This window comes from Colossoma macropomum, unplaced genomic scaffold (genome assembly GCF_904425465.1).
Source record: "Colossoma macropomum unplaced genomic scaffold, Colossoma_macropomum, whole genome shotgun sequence".
Classification (NCBI taxonomy): Eukaryota; Metazoa; Chordata; class Actinopteri; order Characiformes; family Serrasalmidae; genus Colossoma; species Colossoma macropomum.
In genome coordinates this window covers 12052016-12065645 of record NW_023494786.1, presented here as the reverse complement: position 1 = coordinate 12065645, position 13630 = coordinate 12052016, and the positions used below count along the sequence as shown (strand labels likewise).

Genomic DNA, 13630 nt, shown 5'->3' with positions numbered 1-13630 from the left:
TTCCAGTATCCTGATCTCAAAACCATGATATTAACAAAGAAAATGGCTGAACTGATTTTACTGATTGATGCACTTTAATAGCTTAAAACTGCCTGTGTTTACCAAGAATCATGTGCTTGTCTTTGTACACTGTCATGTTTGCATGTTTGTCCCTCTCAGTAAAGTCAGGTTTGTTAAATGCTGCCTCATTTTACTAGTTAGAGCTTTATCACTGAGGGCTGCGCACCTATCCTTGTAGGAGGCTGGATATACTGGACAGTAGAAGCACAGTACTATAGATATATATTATTATTCAAACATATTTTTCCAAACATTTTGAGCATTATTTCTCAAATATCTGTTGGGCTTGGATTCACATTTCATGTCTGGGTGTCTCACTTTTCAAAATTGCTGACAGGCAGGTTATAAATTGATTTTGTTTATTGATGAACAGCTGACCTTGTAGCTAAATAGAGACTTTACAGTGACTGTCATAAGGAATCTGCTGCTTTATTCAGCATCCAGTTGGTAGTGGGGATCAAGTCTGGACAGAATTTCATTGGGCTACAGTCAGGTTAAGATTCAAAACTTGGTGCTGTGGGTCGGGTCAGCTTTGGACAGAATTCTGCTGAGCGATGTTAGAGTTTGGACCAAAATTTCAGATGAGATTATAGCTCTACTGGAGATAGGAATGGAATCAAGCTAGCATCAGCAGCAGAGCTGGACAGACTCTCCACAGGAGGTCCTCTGTGTCTGTAGCCTCGCTCCCTCTTCGCCTCGCCATCCAGCCTCCGCGACAGGTGGCGTGCTCGTGGCCCTTGATAAACTGCCTCCATTACCAAACTTAATTACTAAATCGCCTCTCGCCAGGAGCAGCCCACGGCCGGCGTGAGGCGAGCAGCAGCCCCCCTGCAGCAAGAGAAGCAAACAAATAAACAGAGGCTGAGCTCCGACAGCCAGCTTCTGACTGCAATTAGCGGCCACAGCGCCAGGCCTAATTAATAGCTTGCGATGCTATCGATGGGGGAAATAAAGACAATTCAGCTGCCTCTCCGGAGCCTGGCCTGAAAGCTCCAGGGCTGGGCTCGGCAAAGAGAGAGGGCAAGACGAGCGCGAGGTGTGTTTGTGTGGAGCCGTACTAAGAAGACAGGCTGGAGCTACTGTTTGTGTGTGTGGAGCAGTGTAGATATGTGTGTAGGTGGAATTACGCTTGTATAAAGGCCTGTTTGTGTGTGAGGAGCCCTTTCTGCACCACTGCACTGGGGGGCTCCAGGGTTGGCAGTGTGCCCAAAAGCAGTCCGCCTCATTTCTCACACTTCCTGAAGGGCATATCCACTCAGCCTGGACCCCGAGGGATCTTTCAGGGCCAAGCATCCTGCACCAAGGTCAGTGTGGTCACCCCGCGTCAAATCCGCAACATCGAAATGGCATCACCTCGCACACCAACCCACATTCCCATTCGTTTTCACACACACACACCAGCAACAGGCCTGTTAAGCAACAACAACGGGCTGCTTGTAATTTTTTAACAGTGTTTATATACCACCCCCCCCCTTGTGGAGCTTAAATTAATACACCAGACAACTACAACAGGTTGTGTTATATTGTCCATTTATTCCCATGCATTCATAGGAGCACTCCCTCTCTCCCTCCCTCTGTCTCCAGCACGGGCCAGTGCAGAACACCATCTGCCGCAGGGGGCAGAATGCTGACGCTTATTAGGTCTCTTTATATCGCTCATTACCTATCTCATTAATGAATAAAACACAGCCTGTCCTAAATTAAAGCACACGCCGCAGGAAATATTTACTGGTTCCAGCCATTCCCTACTCTGTTCGTTAGCACGCGATGGGGAGAGCAAGACTGATGAGCAGAGGTGGCTACTGTGTCTTTCTGTATTGGAGCTCTTTAGGAGATAGCAGGGGAGCGGGCACAGTTTGGGGCTATACAGTGCTCGCCACGGCCATAAGAAACAACAAGCAGCGTGAAACTACAATCTGGCTGTGAAGTGACCTTAATAAACACCTTCTGGCAAGAGGCAGTTGGGTTATCAAAGTTTAGGCTAGGCAGGGATGATGCCAAGTAAACTGACCTATGCTAAGCAATTAGACTAAGACAGTAAACATACACTGTAAAGCAGAGGTGCACTAGTATGTGCAAGTGGGAGGCCTGGTGCCCCTGACTTGCACACTCACAGAGTCTGGTCAAAAACTTAATTGGATTTGCCACAGCAATGTAACACACCCCATAACGTCCCTGAGAGCCTCAAGGCTGAAGGCTTGAAGTCATATATTCAGACACAGCTTATGTTTGTACTGTATCGAATCAAGACACCACTGTATCATATCAAGGTGAATACCAAATTTTGTGAACTGTTACACCTCCAGTTCAAGGTACATGTCCAGGATTTTCCTGGATTGTTTGGAATGTGGGTTGTTGAATTCCATTCCTGGACACGATAACCTGGAATCCAAGCATTTTCATATGTTAGTCTTTCTTTTTATCCAATCACATAATTTGTATACAAAGAATTGGTTTGGTTGGTTCAGATTATCTCAGTGTGGGCCAACTGTTTGAGAAAGGTGTACTGCTCATGAGATGTTTAGGCACTAACCAGCAGCGTAACACATGTGAAACACATCTTGTGAAACAAATTCTCGAGGTGTGCGCCAAGCTGAAAGCACCTTTACCTTCTGTGGTTTTGTTTTGCCTGTTGTGGATGCTCCACTAACGCAGGTAAGGCTATGACATTTTATTGTAAGTTCCATGACTAGTGGAAAACAATTCTATCACAGTTCTAGCTATGGCGACGTGCGAGTCCAGAATGTTGCCACCATTTAAGGTGGAATGGGAAAATTCGAACAAGAAGCTGGCAAACAGAAAGCCAACTTCAGCCTCGTCTTCTTGTGAACCTAAATATAAGATATGCTATATGTTTTGGGGCTTACTACTAGTTGGTACTACTGAATAATAGACTTAACATCTCACATTTAGGAGGTATTTATTGTTTATTTAACAGATGCGCATTTCACGGTGAAATACTGGTGTCTTTGCCAAAGTGCTTAGCATACTTCTTGCGGAACGAAGCTCATCAAACTCGTCCATCTTTGTTTCATGGCATGCCTCCTTTTTACTGACCAATCACACGCTTTGTCGCGTAGCGTCTTCGTCCAAAGAGTTCACCCAGCTGCCATGTGCTCGACATGGCGAACGTTTTCTCTGAAAGAAGTATGCTGAGGCCTTTAGACAGCATCGTAAGCATGGCTACCCATTCACTGAATTTAGCAAAAAAAATCAAACCACTGATCAAGTGCTGAAGAATTTTTCAGGGCTGACGTGGCAACCCTGGCCATGTTCAACAGTTATGTCTGAAAATACCTGCAAATACTCAGAGCAAACCATTACAACTAATGGATTATGATGAAGTGACCTAAATTGGGTTGTCAGTTCAGGCTAGCAGGGATGATGCCAAGCAAAGTGACTTCTGCTAAACAATTAGACTAAGTAAGGAAATGTACACTGTAAAGCAGTGGTCAGCTAGTATGTGCCTGTACATTTACATGCTCTTCATGCTCATAGAAACTGGTAAAAACGTTTAAAAATAAAAGCAAATAATGGATCACTTAATTGGATTTGTATGACAATTGTAAAACACTCAATTAAATTCACCCAATGACAGCCTTACGGCTAAAGTTTTATCCTAGCTACAAAATGGTCACCAAATTAGCCTATTTAGTTGTGGTACCCTTAACTGATATTTAACATTAGGAATGCAGGACTTATGTTTAGGGTAGGGATGTAACAGTACTACATATTGTGATGTAAAGAATTGTGTCGCAGCATATTGTATTGTAATATTCTGTGTTGTGACTAGCATATTAGCATGTGGCTAGAGCATTAGATTAGGACACTATAAAATACAACTTTTGTTTCAAATAATGTACTTTAATAATGTTGAATACTCACCATAAGTCATATTGTCAGACACTCCTTATTTCTGTTGTGTTGAAAAACGCATCAAATCGAGACACCACTATATTCTATGAATTAAAAAATGAATTTTTGAATTGTTATTCCCCTAATTTTGGGCTGACACACATCCAGGATTTTCCTGGATCATCCTGGAATTTGGTTGTCCTACCACAAAAAAATTATTTCCCATTTCTGGACACACAAAGATCAGGCTAGCAGGGACGATGCCAAGTTAGCTGAGCTATACTAAGCATGTAAATCAGTGGTCTGTTAGTAAGTGCAAGTGTCTGCAACTTACATGTACACACTTGCAGAAACTTGCAGAAACTGGTCTAAACTTTTTTTGAATAGAAGTAAATTATGGAACTCCAACTATCACGTGGACCACTCTAAATTTCATGAAGTGTTAAGATCTATCACTAATTAGCCCCTGAAAAAGAGCGACTTGTCTCTTTCAGCTCTTTCACATATAATATTCATGAGTTAGCCTCAAACCATACAAGTTTGGCTTTGCTTTCGGGCTTTGACAGTCCTGAACACCGAATGTAAAAAAAAAAACCTTACATAACATCTTTAACTGTCGCCACTCTGACATAATTGCACACAAATAGGCCCAGCATAAATCATCTTTCTAAATCATCTCGCGCTGAGGCTAATGACACATGCAAAGAGGGAGGAAAGAAAAATGTCTCAGGATCTCGGGAAGCCTATGCGCGTCGCCTCGTCAGCCCAGTTGGGTTTGACAAACAGCTTTTGACAAGAGCAGTAACTGAAGTGAAATTGCGGCTCTCGCTGACTGACGTGCAGTTCAGACATGCGAAATGCCTGCCAGTGAAATTCAATTTGGCCGAGCTGGTGGAGAGGGCCGGCCGGGCTCATGGGGGCCTCCCCAGGGGGGGTGTGTGTGCACACATGTGGGCTGATCTGTGGAGGAGCCAGTGGGCAGGAACGAAGCTGCCAATAGCCTCAAGGCTTGAAAGAGCCAACCAGACTCAACACTACATCTCTCCCTATCCCTCTTGCTCTCTCTCTCTCTCTCCCACTTGCTCCTGTTGTTAGCTACAAAGTTCCTTCAGTCTGTTTGTCCAAGATCCATGCAGGCCTGGGGACTGGCAGCAGTGTGGGTGAGGATGTAGCTCACCAAACTGCCTTTAGCCTCTAGCATCTGTGTCAACATATGATGTGGAAGGGGGGATGTGTGTGTGTATTTGTTAGCGTGTGTGTTTGCATCCTGTGAGCTCAGAGGGCTGTTGCCAAGGCAGCCACATATCTCCAATGGCTGCCAGTTTCAGACAGAGCCATCACAATAGCAATGAGGAAGTGTTTTTTTCCCACTACCTCGGTCTAATTACAAAGTAAACCGCGTATGCACACTCACACACACACACACACACGCACACACACACACACACACACAAACACACACACACACACACACACACACGCTACACTCTGGTGTCATTATCATTACAGGCAGGAAACTGTTCATAATACCTGTGATTGCAATCATGCAACATTAGCTTCTACATTCCCTTTGCTCTATTCACCAGCTCGGTGTCTGTCTCCAGTGCGACAGTGATAATTGGTTATGGTGGCTGAGAAGTTTTCACCCTGTCTAAAATTATGTTTATTAAAGGGCCAATATCCTATATTTTTCTTGCGTTTGTCGTCTTATGACATGTCTATGTACCAAAAACAGACCATTTTATTGGTACACAAGCATTTTCTGTCTGTATCCCCTAAAAACAGACAGCTTTTGCTACCATGCCTTTAAGACTGATACGGATCATTGTACAGTTTGGTTCAAAGAGTTCAAAACACATTTCAGACTTCTAGCCTTTAATGGACTTTAAACTTTAGACTGAAATCCTTTTGCTCTGAGTGACCCTATCACTTATGTTTATTTTATTATAAGTGATTTAATATTTTCACTACCAAAACAATCAATGTGCTACTAAAACTTTACCAAATGTATTGGTAGCAGCTGTTTCGGTAGTGACAATTTTAGCTCATTTTGAGCATAACTTAAAAATGCTAGCCAGTGCATGACTAGCAAACACAGCTTTGAACAACTGTACATCATTATAAAAATCAAAGTTTATTTAATTGCAGAAAACATGCATTTGACGAGTGACAATTCTTAATATTACACACTGATTTACCTCATGTTAGTGTGACACACACTGATCTAACTGCTCACCATGTGGCCATGAGAAACAGTCATGCAGTTTTACTTCCTGCTCTAAAATGCAGGGGCGTGGCTAACACAAAGCTCCGCCTACGGACTAAAACTCTTTTTGTTTCGGTAATAACAAGAAAATGTGGGACGGCATTTTTTGAATAAAGTAAATTAAACTCATGATAAATCAAAATCTTAAATTTAAATGAACAAAACAAAAAGATCTTTAAAAAACATTGGAAAAAAAAGCCCAAAAATCTAAGTATTATTTTCACAAGTGGAAATTTAGGGGTTAGGGTTTGGGACAGACACTTCCTAATAAAAAGCACTCCATAAATGATGATTTTTGTAAATATTTAACTCAGTACTATCTCAATTAATGCCTTGGGTTTAAATAAATCAAAACATTATCTTGTAAATATCTAACGTCTGAATATTTAATTTTTTATTTATTTTTTTACTATGGGACTGCGGTTTGAACTAATTTGGTAGAATGGTTCATATATGTAAACAGTCTCTCTTCTGATTTGCTGAAAAATGAGTCCAGACTGAAACACTCCTTATAACTTCAGTGGGAAAGGGTGGAGCTACACTACTGTAGGCTCAAGGAAGGAGCTACAATCAAAGGAGAGGAATATTTACACGTTGGCCACAGCCATGCCGTATAACAAGCCAAGCTTCAGGCTAACAGCTAAATCCTGCATAGCTAGGGCCTAGGCCTTCCCTCCAGAGGGGGTGGGGAGTGTGGCATGTCTGCACCGTTGCGCTCCTAGCTCTCCAAACTCACAGTCCTTCCCATGTGGAAGCACAAACCCCTCCAAAATGTCGGCTCCCAATGCGGTTCTTCACAATTAGAGTCCACAGGCATAACAAACCCCAAACAACCCCAAACACTTTCCCCAAACACACAACTACACTGACAAGTCACCACTGTTTTTTTCAATAAGCCTCTAGTTTAGGGTTGACAGACGTCCAAGTTTTTCCCAGATCATCCTGGATTTTAATTCACTGTTTAGGAACAATGAACTCCATTTTCATATTTTAGGATTTCTTGTGAAGTTTAAACTACTTTTTATCCAATTAAACCACTCGTATACAAAGAATGGGTTTAATTAGTTCACATTACCCTAAATGTGGGGGTAATTATTTGGGAAAGGTGCACTGCTGGTGATATCTTTAGGCACTAGGCAGCACTGCAAAGCAATAACTGAGACGATTAGGTTCTGTGCCTGAAATGACGACAATCTACCTAAGATTAGCTCAGCTTGGCTCCAGCTTTCCTTAAAGAAGGCCAAACTCAGAAGATTTCCACGTTTAAACTTTCATTCATACTGAAAAAAAACAAAAACTGAAGTTTTTTTCTTTTATTTGAGTTTTCATGCAAACATAATAGTTTTGATTTAGTTTTAATTTTTAGGTCCATGCTTGTGAGGGAATGAATATACGTAAAATAAAACAGTGAGCAAAATTATTGCAGCCAAAGCACACGGTTTACATTAAATTTAACCTATGTATATGTATATACTTTTTACATATCATTGCTGTAATATAAAAACATGCATCTAAACAATGGTAACTTTACTGGAGAGGGAAAATGCTATTTATTTTGAATGTTAGTTACTGTAAAGAAATCTTATTCCAATTTTCTTATTTTATTCTGTTTTCCTGTATGAATATATCATTCACACAACACATTCACACTGAAAAAAGAGTCAACATAATACTTAACATAAACAGTAAACTAAATAAATAACAAGCATAAAAAAATTATTATTATTATTATTATTATTATTAATAATAATAATAATAATAATAATAATAATACAGAGCAAATCGATAATAATGAAAGATTATGGATTCCATAATTGGTCAGTAATCCTGGAGCATTTCTACTGATCAACTCACAACGAACTTTTCACACATGTAAAGGGCAGCTCCTATGTTTAAATGGTGTAGAAAAATAACAAGTAAAATATTGAGATTTTTTTTGGACAGCAACGATATGTTCAAAATATTTTTGAAAAATTAAAGAAATATAGCTTTACGATTAAAGAGGTGAAGGATAACACATTAGGTCTACATATGTCTACATCAATTTCAGGCCTGATCAAGCTTTACTACCAGGTCCCACAAATGCTTGCAATCACTCAGTAAAGAAGTAAACTCCAGAAAACTCTGCGGTCACATTCAGTTCGCCAAATTCGCTATGAGATTGACAATGACCTGCGGAGGAATGGCTGTGTGTGTAATGGTGGACTGACATTCAGATTAGCTTTTACAGTCCTGCAAGGCTGGTTTGGCCTTAAGGGACACAGGCTGGGTGCAGGGATAGACAGACTCTATCAAAATGAGGCGTCAGATATGAATCGCTTAACGGGCAAAATTGAGACATCAGAGCGAGGCTAATAAAGAGAGGTGTGAAAACAAGCTGCCAGTCTGATTTGTCTGCTCCATGTCTAAAATTGCGCAAACGGCCTTTTCCCTTCACTAGCCATCAGTCAATCAATCACTGACAAAGCTATCAAACAGAGACGTCAGTGGGTTTGTGCATAAAACGAAAAGGTTGAAGGTTAAAGGTGGAACAGAATACGGCGCCAGTGGTTTTGTGTATGTGTGAGTGTGTGTGTTTTTGGACATCAAAGGTGATGGAGTCACTTAGGGCCTAGGACTAACCTGTCAATCACACTGAAGCCTGCTCCGTGACAGCTGTAGCCTCTGCTTGCTTGTCAATGAGCAGAAAGGATGAGACAGCGGACGTAACAGGCAGTCACGTCAACACTGTTTATCTTAAATGGCCGATTTCTTTCGGTGAAGCACTCTCGCAGAGCGGACGAACACAGCTTGGGGCTGAGTCAAAAAGCTTCTTTATTAATGCACGCTACTACAGCTCTCAAAGCATTAAACCTGCCCCAAAGGCTCTTGCTTAAACCTGGTATGAAGCTCTATTGTATTGATACGACTTTTATCCCAGAGTGGCAACTATTAAAGCTTTTTTCTCCCCAAAATACTCCTCTCTCCATTCCCCAACAAAGGCTGTGACTTCACTGACCCTGTCACAGCATCGCCGAATACATGCTGTCTGGCTCTCACCCTCCATCTGGGGGTCAACATGACAGCACCATTATTGTCACAACGGACAAAGAAAAAATCCCAGAGGCCCAGAGAGCGATAATTACCCGCCGTTGGGATAATTGCAGAGAAAGATTTCAGTGCCTTCACCTCCGCTGTCCCCACAGGCCACTCAAACCTGACATTCACATCCAGCCATGCTGCGAGGGATGCACCAGTCTTGGGGAGTAAAGGCAGTGGTCCGCAAGTATGCACGAAAGCATTTTAATGCCCGTTTGGTGCCAGTTTATAAACTTTTTTTTACAGAAAACTTTATTTTCTACTAAACAACAGATTCATATTTATATAGCACTGTGCAAAAGTATTTATGTATTTATATATTTAGTGTTTCCACCCTTTAATTTTTAAAAGGAGACTTGCTTTCAGTTTTTTAAAGAAATCAGTGATATTGTTCCACACCAAAGTTGGAAAGTCTTTGGTGCATTTTTTTTGCTTCTGACAATCTAAGTAATCTCAAACATGCTACACATGCTTTCAGACCTATAGCATTGAGCTGTCTTCTCACAGTGGAAAGACTGTGGATGTTTCCAGGTCTGAAGCAGTAGTGGAGCTTGATCTTCTCCTCTCTCTCAAAGATGAAAGCTTTAAGTGCTGTTTATCCGATAGTGATGATGGTGTACCAGGTCTTGCACAGTCCCATTTTCTCTGTATCTTTTAGCAATGTTTTGAACTTGAGTTTAGGAATCTCCTATTTTTTCACTTACTTACCTTTGACTTTCCCCTTCCTTATGCAAGTAGATTATCTTATATTTCACCTTCTTATATATATAAGATATAAAGAAAAAAAAATAAATAAAGGTTGGTCTCTGACATTTGCACAGTACTGTTCTACCTTTGCTTTTATATTGGATTTTTACCCAATTGTCTTTCCAATTTAGATGCCCATGTTGGCTAAGATTGAAGCCAATAAAGCTGTTGTTGACTCCTAGCCACAGACAGCCATGGCATCTCTGGGGACCAAGCTGACAATCTCTTGATGATAGACTCAACACAGTGACGCCACTCAGGAACTCCATTATTCATATTTTAAATAAAAACAAAATATGGACCCCAAAACCCGAGGCGCTTACATATGCACAGTGTCTAACTGGCATTTCTGTATAGTTAGAACACAGCCGTTAGCCTAGTCAGCTGTTGTAGACTAGTAGAGTGATAGTTGCTAGTGCTAAATGCTAAAATTAGCTATGTAGGCGCATAAAAACACCTCAATCACGTTCAATGATCATGTCTGAAAAACATCTGAACCTCTTACTGCCTTTCAAAGATGAGGCTGAGGTTGCAACCATTGCAAAAATAATGTGTACACCACAGACAGATGAAACGGGTTCAGCAGCACCATATGGTTTCTGCTTCGCACTGCAGCGAGAAGATGGTAGTGATGGAACACACCAAGGCCTGCTGAGCCACCGCCAGGAAAAGCACAGCATCGTTTACCTGATACTGGGAGAGATGCAGTAAGTGAAGAGGTCCTTTACCTGCCTTAGGCCATCCCTGCTGTTCTGCATGATACGGAGGGCATAGTTGGAGCGTTGGCCCCTGCTGTTGAACTCGATGTGGCCCGTTAGACCTTCCAATTCTACCTATCCAGGAGAGAGGCAAAGACAGGCATGTTCAGACCTGGGGTCAAACACTGCAGGCTCTACTGCTTTATACACATCAAGCTTCAGCGCTACGGTAATTAATGGGATTGTGTTCAAAGAAAAACTCCCCGCTTCACTGTTAGCTGAAAATTAGTTAGCGATTTAGCAATAAAGAGGGCAGTGAACCCACATCTAAGCTTTCTAGGAATGAAAGCTTTTCTAGGAAGAAGAGTATAGACTACAGCTGCATGAAGTTTACTAATGAGAAACCGATATTCATCAGTGTTGAAGGGCTAAAGAAGATATCTCTGTTGCTTAGGATGAACACACTTCTGACTAAAACAACTGCAGTGCACTGTGAAACAGGAGTTCAGTGGTCTGCAAGTACATGGCAAGCACGGCATGTTGTTGCCTGTAACATATGGTCAGAGTGCCAGGATCAGAATTTGCAGTAAGAGGCTGGTATACCATGAAGACACTTCAAGCTGAATCATCTTAAATGTGTAAGTACAGTGATTCTTATCCGAGTAGTGCTCAGAAAGCTTTGTGCCACACAATTCGTCTGATTTCACCTCACTTACACCAGTGATTCTCAAACCGCATTTCTGCTCTTCAGTTAACTTCAGTTAAGTAAGAGTTTGTGAGTTCAGACTGTGCCTTCAACATGTTGGTATTATGAGGAAAGGCTGATTGAGGGAACTCTGAGAACCCCCCCCCATAGCTGTAGTAGGACTGATGTTGGACTGAGGAACAGAGAGGAGATGGATGGGGTGGCGGTGGGGATTGTGAACCCTTCATCACAGGAATGGAAGGTGAGGATGTGTATTTATAGGGCGTTAGATTGGAAGAAGGAGGGGTTTCAGGCATGTTCCTCCCCTCAAACTTCAGTTATAAAATAACTACATCAAAAATCTGGGGGTCCTTAAGCACTGGTTTGAGAACCATTGATTTATACTCACTGGTATACACTGTTTATACATTGTTGCTGCAGTAACAAACATACATAAATAATTCATTGTGAACATAAATATCACTCATTTTGAGAATGAATATTCAGGTGTTCATTCAGAAATACCAATGAGCTTTTAAATGCCTGCAAAATGCTGCCCTTGTTAAGACTTAAATAAAAACAATTTTGAAATGCAAAACTTTGTGATGACAATGACCTTTACATAGGGCTTCCTTGCAAACGCTGAGGCTGAAGCTTTAGCATTAAGGAAGTTATTTTAGTTATAGCAGCCTTAACCCATAGCTGAAAGTTGCTAACATTGGCAATACGGCTAATAAAAATGCTATGTTCAACATGCCTCATAAACATGCAATGTTCAATGGTTATGGCTGAAAACACCTGGCAAACACTCCAGTTAGACGACAACAAACAACTACGAGTTCTCATGTGTGGCCTTAACTTTTCACGTAGCCACTGTAAAACCTGCTGTATAAAATTATTATATATTATATAAAATCATAATTCCAGTATCCTGTGCAATAAGGAAAAAGGGATCCTTTGAACCAACAGTTCCCAAACTTAGTCCTGGAAGACCCCTTGCTCTGTACACATTAGGGTTTTCCTTGCTTCCAGGAAAAATGTGCAGGGCAGGGATACTCCAGGACCAGGGTACCTGTACTTTAAACAATTACTTAGGCTAAGCTTCCCGGAATATTGGATGTAAAGGAGGGATACTGATCCATATGAATGTGTCTGAAATGTGGGGTCTTTGGAATACACAATTTGGCTGTGGACCCCGGTCGTGTGACAGTAAAGCTTGTATTAAGGCTATAGGCCATTAAACATGATATCAGTTAATCACAAAAAGCCCATTTCCTGACAGACAAGGTCAAAGCTGGGGTTGTGTCCTTTCTAAACATATCCTGCAGAAGCATTGCAGGAAATGATGAATGTGTATGCAGCTGTAATAGAGCTGGTGATTGACAGCTTGTGGCCTCTCCCTGCAGGCCTGGGCCTCTTACCATCCTCAGGTAGTTCATCAGGCTGGTCCCATGCTCCCATATTTTGGATGACTTGCAGGATAGCTGAGTGGCCCCCACGTTCTGGCTACGATTCAGCTCCTGCACAGCCGCCACCACCGTGTGTACCGCATCAAACAGCAGTGCCGACGACAGCTGGAACACACACACACATAGAGCAGAGAGCTAGTGGTTAAACTCCCAGCCGAGTTTGATATTCCATTAGATCATGAAGAAGGCTTTGTGTGCTGATAGTGTGAAAAGCCCAACAAACTCTCCCTCTGCACAGCTGGTAACACTGACCATTCCAATTACATCTGACCGTACGGTGCTAAAGAGCAGGACGGGGACTTTTCCTCTCCACTCACTCCCATTACCGCACCGATGCTAACAGAGACTGTTATGGCCTTGCTTTGCACTGCATTACTAGACAGCACCACAACTTAGTCTAGGGGGTTAGTGTGGGCGGGTTTTTAAAAAAGCATGGCTGGCTGGACAAACTCCGAAATGTAAACACTATATTTCATGCTATTTTTGGGCAGCCAGGGAGGCGAAATGGAAAACAACTACTGCTGCCAGTGACTATCAGGCTGGCCACTGTTCACAGGTAATCAAATACTTAGTAAGCTGGGTCACGTTGTGAAATACCATATTTCCTAACTTTTTTAAATAAAAGCCTGCTGTGCTACATAAACACAGTTAACAAGTTTCATGTCCCAATCATTTTTCAGTTCATGTATGTAAACTAAGCTGCAAAGACTTGCAATTTGCAGCAGGTAGTCTGTAGCAGAGTTACTGGAGTTTAAAATGAGGGAGAAAAAAT

At 41.7% G+C, this 13630-nt stretch overlaps 1 protein-coding gene across 1 annotated transcript in view; it reads right to left on the bottom strand.

Annotated features, from left to right (window-relative positions):
* grik4 (glutamate receptor, ionotropic, kainate 4) overlaps positions 1–13630 on the bottom strand; it is a 300984-nt gene that overhangs the window by 57126 nt on the left and 230228 nt on the right. Inside the window, exons 8-9 of the mRNA XM_036560909.1 lie at positions 12811–12963; positions 10735–10839 (exon numbers count right to left, since the gene is read on the bottom strand). Of these exons, the coding sequence (XP_036416802.1) occupies positions 10735–10839; positions 12811–12963 (258 nt within the window). The remainder of the gene's footprint in view (positions 1–10734; positions 10840–12810; positions 12964–13630) is intronic.